This window comes from Anastrepha obliqua, chromosome 2, assembly GCF_027943255.1.
Source record: "Anastrepha obliqua isolate idAnaObli1 chromosome 2, idAnaObli1_1.0, whole genome shotgun sequence".
Taxonomy (NCBI): Eukaryota; Metazoa; Arthropoda; class Insecta; order Diptera; family Tephritidae; genus Anastrepha; species Anastrepha obliqua.
In genome coordinates, this window is record NC_072893.1 from 34805879 (window position 1) to 34826996 (window position 21118).

At 37.6% G+C, this 21118-nt stretch overlaps 1 protein-coding gene across 7 annotated transcripts in view; it reads left to right on the plus strand.

Moving 5' to 3' along the window:
- Window positions 1-20357, plus strand: part of LOC129237392 (ethanolamine kinase) — a 37745-nt gene extending 17388 nt beyond the window's left edge. For all 7 annotated transcript variants that reach the window (XM_054872109.1, XM_054872112.1, XM_054872108.1 and 4 more), the window contains exons 3-5: window positions 17044-17738; window positions 18881-19330; window positions 19454-20357. In XM_054872109.1, the coding sequence (XP_054728084.1) occupies window positions 17044-17738; window positions 18881-19330; window positions 19454-19550 (1242 nt within the window). In that variant the 3' untranslated portion in view covers window positions 19551-20357. The remainder of the gene's footprint in view (window positions 1-17043; window positions 17739-18880; window positions 19331-19453) is intronic.
- Window positions 20358-21118: the final 761 nt, after the last annotated feature.

The following is a 21118-nucleotide window of genomic DNA, read 5'->3' on the forward strand; positions in this document are numbered from 1 at the left end:
ATCAAAATAATGAATAAAGCTTTAGTTAAAATGATTTGTGTATGGCGTTGCCGTTTATTTTTTAATTTTTAAAGGTATTGGAAATGCCTTAAAGTATAAAGTATGCACATTATAAAAAAAGGCAACTAAAAACAGAAATGGTTCACCTTTCTCTTTCAGAATTTTAAGGTTGTTAAATTTTTTATTAGTGTTAAATACAGTATTTAATTTTATACACAAGCAAAGTCGCAGGCACCACCTAGTACGTATGTATGTACATATATTTACATATATTTTTCATTTAATTCGTATAACCAAGTAAATTTTAAAAGGAAATAGCAACTGAGGCTTTCCGATTGTTTCTCTAAGTAAATTTCATTGGTCTGTTTTATTTTTATTAATATAAAATCTTTTATTTTCAAACGAGTGTTTATAGCAAAAAGTTTATTCTCGGCTTATTTCCGTTGTCCATATCTTCAACTGTACTAAATATATGTATACTTATCGCTCGTTTGCTGCAAGTCATAAGTATGCAGAAATTACCACCAGGTCCTTTTTCATGTTGTGCAAAAAATTAATGGTGATATCCATTAAAAGTATCACTTCAGATGAAAATGCGTCTTTTAATTTAAATCATTCAAGTCGATTTTCTCCGATTTTTTGTTTCTTCCAGCAAACGTGTGATATGAGAGCCCGTTTTCATGAATTAGGCCAATAATTGAAACTCAAATTACGCATTGCTTTTCTTTTAATTTTGTATTTAATATTCGAATTGTCTAGTAGCGAGCGACACTGGTCCTTTTTTATCTTTTGTTTTCATTTATATGCTTATTTACGTTTCCATGCCCTCGAACTCGTTAATGCTATTCTGGTTAGTTAGTAAAAAATTAACTGCGTGACTTGCGACGAAAAGGTAAATAAATAAATATTTATGTAAATATTATATACAGTTTTGGCGAAAATATAAGCGCACTCTCAGTTTACATATATATCATATTACCATTTTTTATGAGACGCTATTCAAAAATAAAAATTTGAATTCAATCTAAACTTGTAAACAAAAAAATTTAATAAACAAAGCCATCTACTCACCCCTTTTAATGGCAAACAAACACTTTTGAGAGTAGCAGTTAATGGCGTACCTATTATTCTGGGTGAGACTATGTTTATGTATATAAGATCCTCTAACTCCTAGTTCGAGTATAGGGCGTCGACAACTCCACTTCGCTATCGAACACGGTTTTGTGCAAGGGCTCTAAGCTCATTCCAAGTCTTATTCACAGACCTCATTTCAGCCTGCGTTGAACAGTGCCAGATGGTTCGTAGTCTACCTACATTTCGTCTTGTCTGTTATTCTTCAGGGTATGGCCGATCCATTGCCATTTCCTTTTGTGGAATTCAGTCGCCACATCGGAATAATTAGCCTTCCTCAGTAATTGAGGTACTCGTATTATTATTATTATGGCGGATTTGCCACGGTGATCTGAAAGATGAATTGTGCCGCCTTCATGGATTTTGATTATTTCTCTGAGCCCAGCTTCCTCAATAAAGTTTTGTCCTATGCTATTGAATTTTATTTCCCCCTCTAATAAAATATGTTTAACCAGCATGTCAACACATGTGTTGCGATTGCATTTTCCTTCCTGCAGAACCTACAAGCTCCATTAGAGTATATTCCCAGGGTATTGTACATAATTGGCGCTTTCACCCTTTTTTGGTGTTTGGGCGAGCTCCTCCTCCTATTTGTGGTGTGCGCTTTGATGTTTTCTACAAATGGAGGGATAGTTTACGATGCCTTCAGATTTTTCGTGGTAAAAATACGCTTGAAGGTTTTCCATTGTTTGCTGTATTGTGCCCAAGGTTTCGAACTTGTGCGTTTCCGAATGGTGATGAAAATAATTGAAGATGCCCTATTATTATCCCTGCCATGATTTTAAAATTATTATACATTAATTCCATACAATCTTTGTAAATGTAGATTAAAGCTACCTGTCATTGATTTTAATTGCGATAAACCGGTATGACCTTTTTTTGTCTTTCCTCTACTTCCTAAATAAGAGAGAAGAAGTTACCCTTTCCTAGGCCATAAAATGGCTCTGGGCGTACGAATGGGAAGCCCACCTCTTTCCTGGCTAATTTATCCGCCATTTCGTTTCTAGTAGTTCCTATGTGCCGTGGAATCCATAGAACCTGGTAGAGGTATAGCTGTTAATCAATTAATAATCAGTTCTATCTCGTAGTAGAAATTCTGTTAGATTTTTCAAAGCTTTTGTTTCGATGAGTTTCGGTTGTCGGAGAAAAGTTAAAAAAATCATAAATAATAATCATTTTTATTTTACCAACTTGTAAAAATATGTGAAATTAGTAAAATGTGAGTATTAAATTTAGTAAAATTGTTTTTGTTTTTTTTTCGAGAAATTTGCTCGCATGTAATTAGATCTTAGTATCGAAGCCAATTTATGAATCTCATTTATTTACGACGATCTCGCGACACATATAGCACACGTATGCCCGAAAATGAAAACACAGTAAATTAATAATGAAAATTGCTGCATTGTTTTTCAAAATATTCCGCTTGGACATGGTGAACAACTTTGTGCGACACTTTCGGGTCTTGTTCTCCGCAGAAAAATATCCAGTTGGGAATCTCCGAAATCACTTGGAGACGGTAACGAACGAAGTATCATTCGCTTCGCATCCGGTGTCTGGTTAGACTTCGAATTTGGACGTCCATTTAACATATTTATATTGTAGCTAACGACTTGCGCTTCCTGGTAGCTTCCTAAAATTTAATTTTCTATCGATTTATGGTTATAGCCTTTTAAAAAGGGTCCTCGAACAGAACGAAAAAAGACCAGACCTGGTTTTCCCAACCGAAGGTTTTAAAAATGTGTTCAACGGAGGGTTAATAATGGCACACCACCGAATCTGTGATAAATAGTAGATGGATTCCTATTGACTTCTTCTCACCAACTTTGTGTGTTGTCCCCATGTTGACCGTTTGCAGTGAAGATTAAAATAAAATATCGCAATATTATGTCGAATCGTATGACACTTTTGGATTTTTTCAAAAATTATTCAGTGTTGTCAACTAAAGGAACTTTTATAAGTAATCCCGTAAATATTATTCACTCAGTTGCTGTAGTGATAAACATTCCTACAGTCAATCATATTTTTTTTAATTTTTAAATTGTGCTCATCTCGCCGAACCGTTTTACAAGAAATTTGTATAACTTTACTTCTGCTTAATGATTACAATAGCTTCTTATACTATGTAGTACGGCAAAGTGAAAGCGGTCTAGAAAAAATGTGTAATATATATATGTATATATAATTGGCGTGTACACCCTTTTTGGGTGTTTGGCCGAGCTCCTCCTATTTGTGGTGTGCGTCTTGATGTTGTTCCACAAATGGAGGGAACTACAGTTTCAAGCCGACTCCGAACGGCAGATATTTTTATGGCGAGCTTTTTAGAAAAATGCTATTAGAAAAATGTTTTTCTTAATTTTGGTGTTTCACCGAGATTCTAGAACTAATAGAACTACAAAAACTGTGACAACCAACTTCATACAGAATTTGCTATCCAAAAAATGTAATGCTTGCGGGTGGTTAAGTTTTGGCTAACACTGTTTGTGCATACAAGAGTTACTGTATATTTGGACTTTTATGTACCGGTTCCGTCATTCATTACGTCGAGCTGCAAAGAAATGTGTAGCAAAAAAATTAATAAATAAAACAAAAATAATCTTTAGTTTGTAGTAATTTGCGAATTTATCACAAGACTCCATACTTTGTATGCATTGCTTTTAGAATGTCCCAATTTGCGCCTCTTAGCACCTGTTTGCTATGTATCACGGCTCATATACCCAAAAATTGTTGTTTTTAATTTTTCGTTCGCCTTTATTTCTGATCTTTGGACTGGCACTGCTGATCAATACAAAATATTTGTTGTTTTTTTTTCTACACTATACACATACATATGTTATTAATGTGTGTGTGTACGCTATCTGATAATTCAATAGGCACGCTGCACGTATTGTTGCCGAATTCGTCGGCGATTGTGACGTTTAGATCCGCAAACGATTCATAGGGAGTTTATTTTTGATTTCGATGTTCACTTTATTTCTCTAGTAAGTCAGTATATACATAGGTATGTATATGTATATTGTTTCTATGTTGTGTATAAGGTTTTTGTTGGCCAATTCGTATGAGACGCGATAGGAAATTAGTAACTAGCTAGAACAAAATTTCGTCACTATTTTTTATCGTACGTATTATATTATGTGGTGTGGTTACGAGGTAAATATGGGGTATGGGGACTACTCACACTATCCCTCTCTCCCGCATTGATGTTTAGTCAGATTATTTGGACCACGTTTTCTTGAGCGCCAACACATCTGGTTATTCATTCCTATATTATTTCCACGTTGGTTATTCACTATTCCTATATCTATTTTCGTACATTGCACTCTTCATTCACAAAATCTTTACGTTGTTTTTGTTCTTTTTTTTTAATAAATGCGAGGTGGCGTGACAAAAATAGATGTTTGCCTACTACACGATTGGGCACGGGCATGGTCCTATGTATGTATAGATAAGTACATATGAATTCGCTAGGGATGTTAATCTCGGTATAAATTGCACAGTCTTCTGACATACTTTATTGCTTACTATAAGCTTTACATTAAATAAAGTATGAATATTCAAAAATACTTTCTGACTTTTTTTTGCTTTATTTGATGTATGAGTACGTCAAAAAATATTTGTTGAATTTTCACTGAATTTAATAAACAATTTGTTTTGAGATTGGTCCCGTTTTTCGGGATTGAAAAAAACCTTTCTTTCCACCAACTTTTTAACGGCATAACAACCGGATTTATGGATTTACCTGGCCCTAGTGAGTCAATAATGTCTGGCAGAAAACATTTGCAAATTATTTAAATAATCAGATGTACAAGGTGGCTTAAAATTAATCATCCAATTTTTTTTAAAAACTTTTTTTACTAAATACAAAATATGCACACATACGTGCATTCCAAGAGTTTTGTCCCGCTTGATTCCACGTAGACACCAGACCCGGAACCGTGCTCGGTCCTGGAGCCATCCGTGAAAATGCGAGAACATTGTTTGGCGGGCTCATTTTCTGAGTTTGGTCACAGTTGAGAACATCTAATGCCGGGCCTGAAATGGTCGGAAAAGCTCTGGTGCAACACAGTATTTGGAGTCTCGATAAGGTCCTTCTGACTCCCATAAGAGAGAGTCTACTCATCCAGACCACTGATGTATAGGTGATAATAGGTCTTATCATAGCCGTGTAGATCCATAGGAGAAAGACCCCACGTTTTCCCAAAGACACCTTTGCACTGCCAGTGCTTTGGATGTCTTTATTTCAACGTGTGACTTCCAAAGAAGTTTAATATCGAGGATTACTCCAAGATATTTGATTTCTTTGGATAGCTGGATTGTGACTCCTTTTAGCTTAGGCAGATCGAGTCCATCAAGCTTCTTCCTTCTGGAAGAAGAGGACAATAACAGTCTTGGTAGGGTTTGCCGATAGTCCATTCGCACAGCACCACGTGTCAATCATATCCAGAGTTTTCTACACTTTCCTACAGATTCATAAGCGAAGGGTCTGTTACCAAACAGGCAACGTCGTCCGCATATCGCATCGTTTAAGGGGGTGAGCAAAGGATCAATTACCATACACCAGAGCAATGGAGACAGCACACCGCCTCTATTAACCCCGGATGACACCAGCAGATTTTCCTTTGCTCGCACCGTGACGATTCTTTGGACCAGCATCGAACGAATCCAATTCACTAGCACCCGGTCTACGCCGTGCCTACTAACAGAGCTGCACATACTATCAAAAGTAGTATTATCGAACGCCCCCTCTATGTCCAAAAAGATGCCCATAGCGTAGTCCCTCCTGTCGATGGCTAGCTCTACCCTAGCAACAAGGGTTTGCAGTGCCGACTCACAAGATTTTTCACTTTGATGATAGAGAGATAGAGATAGAACTCTTTTCATTTTTCAGTTATTTAATTTTTTATTAGTTTTGAGGCTTAGAAATGGAATACCCAGAAGGCAAAAATGCTTTTAATTGAGGACAAAAAGCTGCCGAAGCAGCCTTCTACAGTATGAAAATAGTTAAAAAATGTTGTCGGTGACTCGTCCCGCAGCGGAAGGTCTTCAAAATTCGATGAAGAACGTCTTAAGGGGTTACATGGGTTTCGTCGGGTAAAAAAAGGAATATTTTCAATTTTTTTTTCTATGTAAAAAATTATTTATTTAATTCAAACTTTTTTCTGTCTTATAGATACATATTTAAAGAATAATTTCTGAAATTAAAAAAAAAAAATGATAACTCCTCCATTGTGACGTCATTTTCGGTGACCCCTCGAAAAAAAGGTGCGTCCGCGTTGTCAGCATAACTCCTGACAGGCTCATCAAAAATGAAAAAACAAAAATAAGTATTTTAGTTAAGACCATAAACTCGTGCTTGAAGGAAAGAAAAAAAAACTAAAAATTGGAATTTTGGCAGACATTTTTCCAAAAAAATGAAAATTTCGGTAAAATTTGCTTCACATTTTGTTTTTTTTTAAATAGTTCTAATTGAAAAAAACAAAATCCTTCGTTCAAGATCGAGTAAATTGTATTTCGAACACCTGTGTAAAATTTCATCAAGATCGGTTCAGTAGTTTTCGAGAACATTTGACAACCGACTTTGGAAACACAGTTCCGAGAAAAACGCGTTTAAAGTTTTGAATAACAATAAAAGTGGCTTAGAGCGCACACATTCCAAAGGCTGTATCTCCGAATTTATTATTCGGATCGACTTGAAAATTTAGGATAATATTCCTAAGATGCTGTAGAAATTAATAAGCAAAAAAAAAAAAAAATAAATCTATTTTTGGAACCAACGAAACCCATGTAACCCCTTAAATACTTTTGAAGGAGAAAGGCGAATATATAATTGATAAACTTATTTGTATAATCATTGTTTTTTGTTTAAATAAAATTCTCCGGTAAAAACGCTGCGAACTTATTCCCCTACCTAATAAATATGCAAATCATTAGATATATCGGGGATTTTTTAAGAGCTTGAGAATTTAAAATGTTAATACAAAAAAGAAGATATTGTTGAAATGAATTATTTTCATTATAATCTGGTATAATTTTATGCCATTTCGATTGTTGAGCGCGCTGTATGGCAAGTTCTCCGCCGCTCCGTCTCAGTCAGCGTGGTCCAATAGCGCTCGCCATTCACCAAAATGGCAGCTTCTTCCTCATTTCAAAAGAAATAAAGACCGAGCCTGGCGGCATGATCTATGAACTTCACAGACAGGGGCCCGATTTTAGTTTGTAGTTAATTAAAGGGTATGGTAATTTATAAAAATCTTCAATAAAATTTGAACCTAGCCCGGACAGTTAAAAGTGATTGCTTGATAAGATTTTTAATTTACTATTTTTCGCTAACAGGAAACATTTAACTTCAACTTAACTTCATTCAAAAAAATATTTTTATGGAAATTATTTTACAAACTAGTACCGTATATATTTTTAGCTATTGGAAAATTCTAAGAACAATTCAGCAACGATACCCTCTACGTCCGAATGCCTAACTGTTTTAATAATTTTTTGGTCTGCATATGCGATTCGTCCTTGTACTCTATAAGTATATCTGCAGATATATAAACCTAATTATAATACTACGATTGTAAATGGATTAGTCATGCGAAATCACGCAAAGCGCGTGGAAAGATATCTTATCTTGAATTGAATTCTCAAATGCGAATATGTACTCGTGCGTATGAATGTGTGCAGATAGCCATGTGAACAAATTTTTAATGAAAGCACTGCATGCAACCTGTATATGTACATGTGTTAGTATAAAGGGTGGCCAAATCTCTAATCTCCTCAGTTGGCATCAATCCTGATATTAAGCCAATGGTAGCTACGCGCAAACTCCCTCAGCTAAAGTGGCCGTCTACACAAAGGATCTTTCTAGCTCGAGTTCCTTTTTAAGCACTGCTTTACTTTAACAATTTTGTACAAAAACAAAAAAGCTCAGCACATGTAGGGTTGCAAATGCGCACAAATATAAAAAAGCAAAGTATAAACGGCAATCCTGGTGCTTATCTATAGTTCACACAATTTTTGGAATTTGCTGTAGCGAACGACCTTAGCCGGATGCAAATCCCTGTGGTTCCGGTAGTATCAGTACACGTTCGTCTCGCCTATTCCCAGAAGTGGCGCCTTAAAGCCAGGTAGGTAGGTGAAATGGTTGTAGTAGTACCACTCTGGCACTCCCCAAGTGGCACTAAAGTGCCGTTTTGATGCCATTATGAGACCTCCAACAGGCAGATATTTACAGCCAACCAGAGCTGTTGATGTAAGAGAGAAGGTTGATGGGATTTAGGTTGGCGGACTGCCCCAGGCTGTCGAAGACAGCAGCCAAAAAACCTTAATCCTCTAGTTGCCAAAACTGGGCATTTACAGAGAAAGTGCTCAACAGTCTTCTTCTCTGAAAGGTTCCTACAACTTCTGCAATGGGCGTTAACTGATAAACCTAGCTTTTTCGCGTATATGCCGATCACCCAATGGCCGGTAAACACAGCTACGAGTTTGGGAATTGATTGACGTGGAGTCCCCAAGGTTTTCTAAGTCCTCCGTCTATTGTACTGTGGCCAAGGGTTTTTCGAAATAGCACTCGAAAAGGGGCTCCATCCCTTCTGCGCTTTTCTGAGGAATATGTTTGTGCAATTCCGCTTTAACAACAGTCAGGGGGATGCCGATGACCCAGTAGGGGGTCTCTGAAACCCATTCCAACCAAGCTCATCAGCAATTTCATTTCCCTCTATGTTCCTATAGACAGGAACGCGAATCAGAGAAATGTTTCTTCCACATCCAACATATTTATTCTCCTCCTTACAAAGAGTTGGCTAGTTTGGGTCTGCACCATGGTGCCGTCAGAGCCTTGATCGCGGCGTAACTATCGGAGAAAATGTTTTGCATGTCTGTAGAATCACAAACACTTCTGCCTGAAAAACATTAGTAGTGTTCGGCCGCCGTAGCCGAATGGGTTAGTGCGTGACTACCATTCGGAATTCGGAGAACATAGTTTCCAATCTCCGTGAAACACCAAAATGAAGAAAAAGTTTTTTCTAATAGCGGTCGCCCCTCGGCAGGCAATGGCAAACCTCCGAGTGTATTTCTGTCATGAAAGCTCCTCATAAAAAATATTTACCGTTCGGAGTCGGTTTAAAACTGTAGGTTCCTCCATTTGTAGAACAACATCAAGGCGCATAGACAAATGGGAGGAGGAGCTCGGCCAAACACCCGAAAAGAGTGTAAGCGCCAATTATATATACTTATATGTGTATATATATATGTACATATTCGACAATTTTAAGGAAATAAATAAATTGGCTGATTTAGACGCTGCCTGATTTTGGTCCTGCTCCGACTTCCGTTTCCATTTTGGAGCCGTCAGTGAAGAAGTACCAGCATCGGTGCAGATTTTCCCCTCGTTTCAATCCTGTCTACTTGAAAAGATTGGCCTGGTACTACCCTCAAACTCCAGTTTGCGGATAGAGAGACCTGTCCGAACTTCAGAGAAATACGGTAATAACTAACTAACAATTCTTCCATGCCCTTTGAGAGATTGCCTCCAGATACAGAGAAAATTAGATTTAGAACCATTCCTCTTATTTATTTCAGTCTATAGCGAACAATATTCGAGAACACTTCAGATTAAGGCAATATAAAAAGACTTCAATGTCTGAGGATCTTTGAAGCTCTAGTGTTTCTTTTTGTTGAAAATATTTTGGTTTTTTTAGTTATTGTCGCAAACCAAATTCGATATCTTCAATTCATAAATATTTCAACCAAAATCGCCAGACAAAAGATTTCCCATTTGTAAGCGTACATGTGGGGGACATTTGGAAAATATCACTTAACATTCATAAATGACAGATGCGTCCATACATAAGTTGATAAATAGGTAATGAATTTATCTTCAAAATTTAATTTGAATTTAAGAAAGACGCACGAATGTGATGGTCCCTGTACTTATACACTATTAACACTGAAATAGTTTCCTATCTCGATGTCCGGGAGTAAAATCAAAGTGACCCAATTATTTACGGTCACGAATCCTCAATAGAATTTCTGAATTTCATTTCCCACTTTTTAAAACATTCGACCGTTGAAAGTGTTAATTCATTGAATTTTGCAATTTTAAAGAAAAACAATTTGTACACCCTTTATCCGCCTTAGGACGCGTGCGCTGTTTTTAGTTCCGTGATAGCGCTGAGCTTATACGAGTCTGCAAATATTTCACCTTATCTTGGCAATAAATCTTTTTTGTTTTCAGATTTTATCACAAGTATTCGCAATTTACAAGTGGAATTAAAACATGCTTATACTGGTATAAAATTAATAAAATTGCTAACATTTCGCCTTTATTAGCTGACACAGTTTATGGCATTCAGTTTTTGAAGACGGTTCAGTTTTTACCACAGCCAGCCTTATCTCGTTAATAAATCGTACTTGTTTCTTCCGCATAGATCAGTTATTTCAGGTCTACAAAATGTAGTCCAAGTTCAATTCACATGACGTAGGAGGCCAATTGAAAGCCAAATTTATTAAGATAACTTGTCACCAAATGCCGCAATAAAGGTTTCGCGAGTTATAAACCTTCGTCTCTGATATCGCTTAAACTATTAATATTGACGAGGGTAAACAAAAAGTAAGCCGTTATTTGCATTGCAAATGTTGAAAATTTTACCAAACAGTGAGTTTGAAATTAGCTGCAATGAGTCTCTAAACTGTCGTGAGGGATTTTTTCACTCCAAACACAACATTTTTCTCTTTTAGCTCAAAGCTACGGAGCCAAAAGTGAACCTAATCGCTAAAGATAATACGAGAACCAAAAAAACAGTTCAACTGAAAGTTTTTTTTCAGCCGATTCAATGAAAATATGACGCAAATAATGGTCCAATGACTTCAATCCACGAAGGGGACGCGAAAAGGTGTTTAACAGATAAATTTGTGTCCTTTTAAAACCACGTTGGCTTCTTTGGTGCGCACAGTGTATCTGGAAGAAGCAAAACCGTTGCAAAAACCGTTTTTAATCCGCCATGAAAATTGGAGTTGCGACCATTTCAAAGTGAGGTAGGCAAAATGGTCAAAAGTCAAGATCTCAAATGATGTCAGTTTGTCAGTTTCAAAAATTCCAAATGTCAGATTCAATATACTTTCCTAAGTTTTTGTAATTTTTAATTTTTAGTGCTTTAGTTATAAACTTTTTATTTGCCAATAGTTTGTAAGAAACTATTTTCTATTTCCATAGACTAAATTTATACATATATGACTAAACAAAATAAATATATGAGATGCTATGCTAGTTCCTGCAATGGTCACCAACTGGCAAGCCCATGGATTTAATATCAAATTTGTAATGTTTCGATGTAATGATACAGGTATACTGGTATGTAAAATAATCAAAGTGGACATGCATACATACATGTGTAGTCTATGTGTTATCGCACGGAGTTATAATGAAATTATTTTTTTATCATTCATTACACAGTTGATAAAAGTGCGATACTATTTACAGAGCTCAATTGTAGAAAATCTGTCCTTTTAGCTCCCCACCTGCATGCCAGTTTTTTGTTCTTTTTTTACTGTTGCCGTGTAAAACCAGTCAAATTCATACGTAGAAATGCATCAGATAATGTTAATTTCTTATAAATTTGTTAAATTGTGATTAAATTGAAGTTAATTTAATATTTAGGAAACGTCACGCAAAGGGCGTATTTTGTTTATAAGAATGTACAACTGTGCTCACAATAACAGCAGCGCGAGATATTTAAAAGTTTTGACTATTCATTCATTTTTTTTTTTAATTTATTATAAAAATATAGTTCATACTACAACAAATGTCGTAAAATTTAAAGTTTCACACTTCATCAACACTAAAAAAAAATCCAATAAATTCATCAAAATTTCAAACTTTTTATTTAGAATTTTTAGAAAAAGTATGGGTATGCAGTTTTATAGCCCACTGAATTTTAGCACAGTAAAATGCCAGTTCAACCACCTTTTGGATGGTCTCTACTGACGCAAAACGTTTCCGTTCATGGCCAAATGCAATTTTCTGAATATGTAGGAGTCACAGGGAGACATATCAGGCGAATACGGTGAGTGATTGATGGTTAAAATGCGATTTTTAGTCAAAAAATCAGTCACAAGAGTGGATCTATGAGATGTTGCATTATCATGCAATAAGCGCCAGCTTCCTCCTTCGCGGTATTCAGGGCGAATTCGACGAATTCGATGCAACAAACGCTTCAAAACGCCAAGATGGAAAATTGCATTGATGGTTTGGCCCGTTCGTACGGACTCCTTGTGGACAGTTCCGTTGGAATCGTAAAGCAAATAAGCATCGACTTGATTTTTCACTCCTCCAAACGCGATTTTTTGGGTGGTGACTCGTTTGGGGCTTTCCATTCGGCTCTTTGACGCTTAGTTTCAAGTTCAAGTTGGAAACACCACGTTTCATCACCAGTTACAATTTAACAGTTGTAGAGGAAGTTCTCGTCTTTTCTCGCCTCTTCAATTAGGTCTTTCGAATGTTGAATTCTATATTCAACTCCAATTCCATGAATTTTAACGATCATTTCGGTTGATTTTTTATAAATTTACGAACAATTTCGGTGGAGTTTTAGGTGATTACTGATATTGGGCCGTATGTTCATTGCCATTTATGGCCTCACAACCATCTCTGAAACGTGTAAACCACTCTGAACTCTGGCACGAGATAAACAATCATCGCCATACACTTTTTTCATCAATTAAAATGTTTCGGTAAACGCTTTACCAATTTTAAAACCAAATTTGATATTAGCTCTTTGTTCGAAACTCTTTTTTATACCGATGACACGAACATATTGACACCTTATACGCAATAACTTCGCTTCCACTGAACCGAATGTCACCAAGCTTTCACTGGAAGTCAACTAGGGATATAACTTCCAACGCACTAACTCATTAAAAAGATGGCGCCATCAAACACATTTTTATGACGTTAGTCTTGTTTATTTTGGACTTCATCTTGTATAATCAAAACTTTGCAATTTTCCGCGTTGCTATTTTTATGAACACAAATGTGTTTTTGTAAGTACATACATATGTCCGAGTATATCCATTACCATTAAAATTGCTATTCTCCCATTACTTTACAAAAATTAGCATCTGAAACAGTTAAATAATAATAACTTTTTCTCTCTTATTAATACTTCACTTTGAATAAAAAAACTTAATTAACCTATTGTAGTACATTTGTCATGTAAATTCCGAATTCCATGCGCATGCAAACACACCCATACACAATCCCATTTTTTCCAGTTTCTCAACGACAACAAAAGGCATATTTTCTAGAATCTATGCATTTCCTCATAGAGTAGTGAAAACTCGAAGGTGTTTATTAGTGTAATTAGTCGGTTCCGAATGAATAAAGTATATAGAATGTATGCACGTACCCATGCACTAACCTTATCTAATTGTAAAGCAATAAACACTTCATGAACCTAGCGGAAAATATTCTTTTGTCGTGAGCGATCGATTTTTTGCTGTAATTACAAGGCCACACATGTACTTGCGTATGCTTCGATTTTTATTCGTGCTTCAATTATCACTACATTTTTCCGAAGGGTGGGTTTGTAGAACTTTGAAGTCTTGAGACACTGTCAGAGAACCATATGAGTCCAATCATTGGTCAGTTGCCTGTGTACACTGATGTCCACGCAAGTGAGAAAAGTTTTTGACTGCCATTCATCGCGGAGTGGCCGTAAACGACTTTTTCCATTTGGTTCAAGCAACTTACAACTTTCGACTTTGGTTATTTATTCTGTGGCTAGCAAGTAAACGCCCATTTGGGGATGAATTGAAGAGAGGCGCGTTCGACTTGATGGCACACCCCGATTGCAGTGCCTGTTTACCAATAAATAGCTGCGGCTGCAAGCGGGGTGTTCGATATTTAAAAAGATTTTCTCTTCTATACACCTCCCAGAACTGGGGTTTATGTGCTGGGCTTGGCATCTGCCACATAAAACCCACCATATATGGTATACTATTGGAATATCGGAAACCTGTATAAGTTTTCTACCTCTATCCATATGCTGCTATATTTCATCCCTTTATGGAATCTTTTAATTTTCCAAAAGTGAAGCTTAATACTTTTCTACTATTCTGGTATTTTTTTCGTTACAATCTGAATCCCAAAAAACCAGTAGCCATCATTCCAGCCCATTTTGCCACCTTGATTTTTTTTATTTCTTGATATACATACGTTTAACGTAAAAGCACAGCTTTGACTCAAGTTCAACTCAACTCAACTCTACAGTTGCTTCTGAATTGCGTTCTCGGTATCCCTCTTGTGCTGACCTACTTTAGAGATACTAAAATGAAAGCAGCAGATACTTTCAACTATTTCTGTGATTTAACTCTCCTTCAATCGCACTTTTCAAAATTACAATCATCCCAACAAATCCAATCCAATCATTAACGCCTTTTTCTATTTCTAGCGTTTCCCCAATAGACTTCAGTTCTCTCGTGAATCCGCTTTTTTCAATTTTATTTGGTCCATTGACTGAATCACCCTTTTCTCGAAGCCGAAGTATAACAGGCCAATACGGCGGTTGTTGTTCAAGCATATTTGTTTTTGTGTTGTACCGAAATCCGTTCACAATGCTACCCATAGGGGTGGAGGATGCTTTATCGCAATACCATTACTTTTTTTGCTCTTTTACTCTTGCCTTACTAGAGCTCCTCCTCCTATTTGTGATGTGTCTTGAGACCTACAGTTTCAAGCCGACTCCGAACGGCAGATATTTTTTATGAGGAGCTTTTTCATGGCCGAAATACGCTCGGAGGTTTGCCATTGCCTGCCGAGGGGCGACCGCTATTCTTTTACTTCTAGAAAAATTTAAAAATTATTTTTTTGTTTTTAAGCAAAAGCAACTAACTTCTTCTTCTTCTTAGCTGGCAACTACAACCGATGGCCAGTTGTTGTTGTTGTAGCAGTATTATAAGCCCTTTCAGTGTAGTGTATATCACCGGTCGTCTTCGTCTAACTCATCTAAAGGTAGGCCCAGGAAACTTGCGGTTTCGACAGGTTGGGTCCAGAGGGAGAGGGGTGTTAGATAAGTGGGAACCTTAGCCGCTATCAAAATTATGCGCCAATCGTCTCCGCGTTGACGCCAGTTAGAAGCACCTAGAGCGGTCAGATTGTCGTCGAGTTGGTTTTTCCAACGTAGATGAAGAGTTCTTTTTTGCGAGTTCCACCAGTATCGAAAAAAGCATATTATTTGCTGAAGCTCAGTGTGATCTAGCCAGCACAGCCGTTGAATTTTAATGCACTTTACTACGACGATGTCGGCGTACAGCTCGTGGTTTCATCTTATTCGGTATGCACCATTCACGCAAATTGGACCATAGATTTTGGACCAATAACCGCCCATCGGTGCTCGTCAAAGTCCAGGGCTCAGCGTCTTACAGTGCGACCGGGAGGATGAGCGATTGATAGAGCGTTTTTGCCTGCGTCGAGAGAGGGCTCTGCTTTTCAATTGCCTATCCAGCCCAAAATAGCAACTGGCAAGAGTTATTTTTCGCTGGATTTCTTGGCTGACACTGTTGTTGGTGTAAATTGTAGATCCTACGTAGACAAAGTCCTTGGCTATGTCGTATTCATTATTGTCAATCGCAACCTGCTGTCCAAACGCGTAAGCTTTTACGTTGTTGACACATTGTACTTTGATACAACAACTAAGTGAGGTTAGGTTAGCCTGGTTGGCATTAAGTCACGCATAGACCTTTTGGTCCTTAGCGTGGATGGATGAATACTGAAAGTAGACATCATGTAGGATGTCAAAGCTTTTAGCGAATCTAAGCAGAGCTGGGAGATCCACTTTTGAGACGTCCTCCAGGCCCTCAAACAGTGGAGCTCCCAGGCATTTTAAACGCGTTTTTAATAATGCCGGACAAGCGCTAAGAACGTGTTCTAAAGTTTCCTCAACATCCTCTCTGCATTTCCTGCATTTGACCGTGTTAGCAATCCCTATTTAGTACGCATGTGCGGCCAATAGATTGTGACCTATCAGCATACCTAAGATATGCCCGGAAATAGTTGTTGCATTTGCAAAAAAATGTGGCTGAGTCAGGGAACAAATTGAGAGAAAAACTGTGCTACGAAATATGGAATCGGCTAACTTTAGTACTCTAAGCTTAACATTCCATACGATTTATTATTCACAATTTAGTTGAATTAATAGGAACTTGGCCGGCAACAAATTTAGAGAGGAAAGCAGGTAAACAAAGCCTGAAGCTGTCACCCTGTGCTGATTATGAGCATAAAGAACCCATTGCATTAAGTTCACAGCAATGAGAGCCAAGCAGAAACGATGCCAAAATTAAATGATCGATGTTGACAAATTCCAAAACGTTTGTTTATTCGTGTGTTGCGTGCGATACTCGTAGCGTGATAAAGTGACTAAATTGGCATAATTTAATTTGTTTTGATTTGTTTTTGATTCAGATAAGTCAAGTAAGTAGTAGGATTGACAGTACAACAACAATAGGAAGAGTACAAGCCGTCACTAAACAGCCATGCCAAAGTCAAAGCAATTTATGAGGGCAAGGTCATTGTAATAAATCCCTTATTTCTCCTATATCCACTTGTTGGGTGTTCGTTTAAACCAACAATTTAGTTGCATACACTCGCGCCACAGCAAATGCACGAACGAGCATAATAACTATTTTGATTGCCATGCATGCATTGCTATCATCTCAAGTGATTTGTGACACGGGCACAGCTCATTCCCTTGCCATTGTGGTTTGAAATTGCGCCAATGTTGTTGGGGTGTCAACTACTTAGCACGCGTCTATTAAGCGTTCAATTAAATGACATACACAGAATAGTTAGCGGCAATCAAGCAATTTTTCACATACTAATTTATAATGATCACTAATTTCTGTTTTCTTTCTGTTTTGCAATTCTAGAAATTCACTGACGGTATCACAAACAAGCTTATCGGCTGCTTCTACAATCCTCCACTCCCCACAACAACCCACAACAATGGCAATGACATTGAAAATGGCAGCTCAAATGACAACAACAATCCCATCTCGACGTCCACGGCATCAGCGTCTTTGGTCGACGACAACAACGACTCGGGCAATAGCGATACGGACACAGTGGATTCAGAGGTGACCACATCGAGTACGTGTGAATCGGGTACCCATAATACCAACAAAATCAACACAAAAGCTAAAAGCTTCAACAACAGCCCGAGCACTGAAAGCAACGTGGCATTGGTACGTGTCTATGGTAACAAAACGGACCTGCTGATCGATCGTAAAGCCGAGACACGCAACATACTGTTGTTGCACACGTACGGTTTCGCACCTACACTATTTGCAACATTCAAGAATGGACTAGTTTACGATTTTATACCTGGTGTAACGCTGAAGCCGACGAGTGTATTGGAACCAAATATTTGGCGTTTGGTGGCAACTCGCATAGCCGAAATGCATCGTCGTATAACAATCAAAGAAATGCCAGCTGATATCAGTGGGGATGGTGGTGCTGATGGTGCTGGTGCTGATAAGCCGCTCGTGCCAATGTTATGGTCTAAGGTGCAGAGTTTCTTTGATTTGGTACCTGATTGTTTCAGTGATGCTGAAAAACACAAAAGGTAATTTCAGACGTCGAAATACGGAATTTATTTCGTCACATGCCAACTCATTATTTTGTAGGCCACCCCAACCCAAAGAATGTTTAGAAAGCAATGAAGGACTTGGATGGGGGCGGCGACGGCGACGGCAACGGCGGCTGCCTAAGCGGCTAAGGCTAAGGCCGTTGAGGCTTCGGCTGCAGCTACGGCTACGCCTGCGACGTCTGTGGCGGCAAAAGAACGATGCGGACGATGATTTCGATTGGACATAACGAGGTATGGGTAAATGAGTGTGGTGCCGCATGTTGATGAGTTCCACACATCGATGTGGTGAGACGAAAAGCGTGTGTCGTAATGCGCCGCACGCGATAGTCAAATTCGACGTTTGCCTGTGCACGTTCTCTCACATGCTTTACCGTGCTCATGCGTCCGTAGCCTCTGATCTCTCTGTCGGCGTCATACGAATCGATTCTAAAACTCATCCGCTGTCCTTCTGTTTGGCTGGGTAGCGAAATATTGTATGCATGAACACTGTAAGCGTCGGTCGTCGTTCGTTTTCACTTGCGTTCGGTCGTTCGTACATTCGTGGGACTGCTCGTTCAAGGCGTTGAGTCCACTGGGTGCCAGGTGCCGGAAGCTAGGTGTGCTGTGGACCTGCGTACACAAAATTAACTCGTCGCTCTTCGTATATTTGTCGTTCGTCGGCTTCGCTCGCTTGCCCGCTCACTCGTTCGTTCGATCGATCGTCTGCTCATTCGAACCATTCGATTTTCGATTGCATATGAATCTAGTAATGTTTTTAACTTACTTTCTTACATATATTAAATTAAAAACACAAACAACATTTTAAGTAGTATTCTTTGTTGCATTGAAACAAAATAAAAATAAAATAAAATAAAATAAATTACTTATAATTAGCCGTATGTTTTAAATATTAATAGACATACACATTAAAAAAAGATCATTAAATTTATACCATACAATTTATATTAATATTAATTTAGCATACACATATGCCACACATACACATATACACGAAAAAAAAAAATATTTAAAAAATGTTTAAGTGCCTTTTAAACTGAACTTTTTTTCTGGTTTTTTCTCCCTTCTGTGCGTTGCGCAAATTTTTTTGTGCCTTCACTCACATGAAACCCCCATTACAGAGTTGAGGAAACTTTCTTGCCCATAAAACGTTTACGCGATGAGTTCAACGCGCTATACAGGCATCTCGAACGCCTGAACAGCCCAGTGGTATTCTCCCACAACGATCTGTTGCTGGGCAATATTGTCTACTTGGAATCGAAGCAGTGTGTAAATTTCATTGACTATGAGTATGCCGATTACAACTTTCAGGCATTCGATATTGGAAATCATTTCTGTGAATTCGCCGGTGTTGACGAAGTGGACTTCTCACGCTATCCGAAGCGTGAATTTCAGCTTGACTGGCTGCGCGTCTACCTGCAGGAATATCTGCAACATTCACACATCACCGACGCCGAAGTGGAACGCCTGTACTTGCAGGTGAACCATTTCGCGTTGGCCGCGCACATGCTTTGGACCGTTTGGTCGCTCATACAGGCAGAGCATTCCACTATTGATTTTGACTATGTCGAGTAAGTATTGAATGTCTACAAAATGCAATAAATTTTAATTACAACAAAGATACACTACAACAATATCTAAGCATCTCTTTTTTTTGAATTTTCATATTTTTTGCATAAAATAAAAAATTACAGTTATGCTCACGTACGCTACGAGGAGTACCAAAAACGTAAATCCATATTGGCATTAGACTTCACCCGAGTAGAAGACACCGCTGCAGAGACGAGTTAAGACCAGCACAGCAGCGCCTCATACCGCACCACGCTCATTTCGATATGTCCAGTAACAAAAAAAAAAAGCATACGTCTTTAACTCACCCGCCTGACTGGCTGCGATGTCAGTGATGTGTGCCCGAAATGCAATACAATCTTTAAGTCAAAACCTGCGCCGCAAAATAAAGAAACGGCTAATTGGACTACATACAGGTGTTGGGCTCCATCGAATACAAACATACACAGAAACATATAAAGGGGAAAAATTACACTAGTAATTTGAAGTGAGCGCTTCTTGAATGTGTTAGTGAAAGAAGTGTGAATACGTAAACGACATTAAAAAATGAATTTTTAATTTTGCAAATAGCATTCCGAAAGCATTAATTATTTAAATCACGATTTTTATGTAATATACTTAAATTGTATTTATAAAGTATGTTAAAAAATATTCAAAAAAGAAGAACCAAAAAAAGGAAACTGCAAATGATGATGAAAATGTTGATAATGTATTGTGATTTGTTTTAAATATACTTTTTTTAATTTAGGAAACCATTATTTCTATTTTTAACCCCAATTTCCTTATTTTACTGCAGTTCTTAATGAAGCTGCTGAATAAAAATTCTTATTCTCTAACCTTATTTTCTTCCTTAAGGGGCAGGTGTGTGATAATAGGGTGTAGATTTTAATTACATGCATAAAATAAATACTTTTAGTCCTTATTTTCTAGCATTTCACAAAAATTACAATTAATTTCACGTATTTGTGCCGCAAGGGGTGGCTCTCATAATTGCACGAAAGTGGATGCTGTTATTGAGTATTCGTTAAAGTCACTCAAAGCAATTCTATGTGTGGCAAAAAATTACCAAATTTATTTTAGCATCGTATTCCAATTTTGGGGAATGATTTATGATTCGTATGAAATTCGCGACAAAGCTGTTTACACAGTAAATCAATGTAATGGGCTAGACAGAAGGCGGTGTTAATCTGGATTACCGGCGCAGTTAATTACGCCGATTAGTGAACAGCTGATTTCTTATTGGATAGTTTTGATAGTAAAAGATGGACCGCAGGCGACAAATAGGGGTATTAGCTGCCCTGAAACTAAGAAATAATTATTTATTTAAAAAAATCTAATCTTAATCAATTTCTTAAACTGCTCCGAAAAATTCCTTAACCCGCTTAAATTATGAGAATTAAGTCTAGTTGTAAATTCGCATTAGTTGTACTTAATTCCGAATTGAGTCGTTAATCCCGATTAACGCCACCGTCTAGGCTATAAGGATTGTTATTTAGGAGTTAAAATTACAGTACAGTGAAAATTCGATATAACGAGCCTTGGTGAAACGAAAAACTCAATATAACAAAATTTTTTTTTTTGTCTTTTTTTTTTATCAAGTAGGCGGAGGCCTTTATTCTGAAGGAATTAATGTCAACATCGCATTCCGGTTACCGGATCACTGCAGTGTATTTCAAGCTGAAATTTTGGCTATCAGGGAAGGCCTGCTAGCCCTAAATAAAAGTGTCCTCACCACAAGGAATATAAACATATATTCAGATAGCCAATCGGCCCTGAAAGCTTTAACTCGA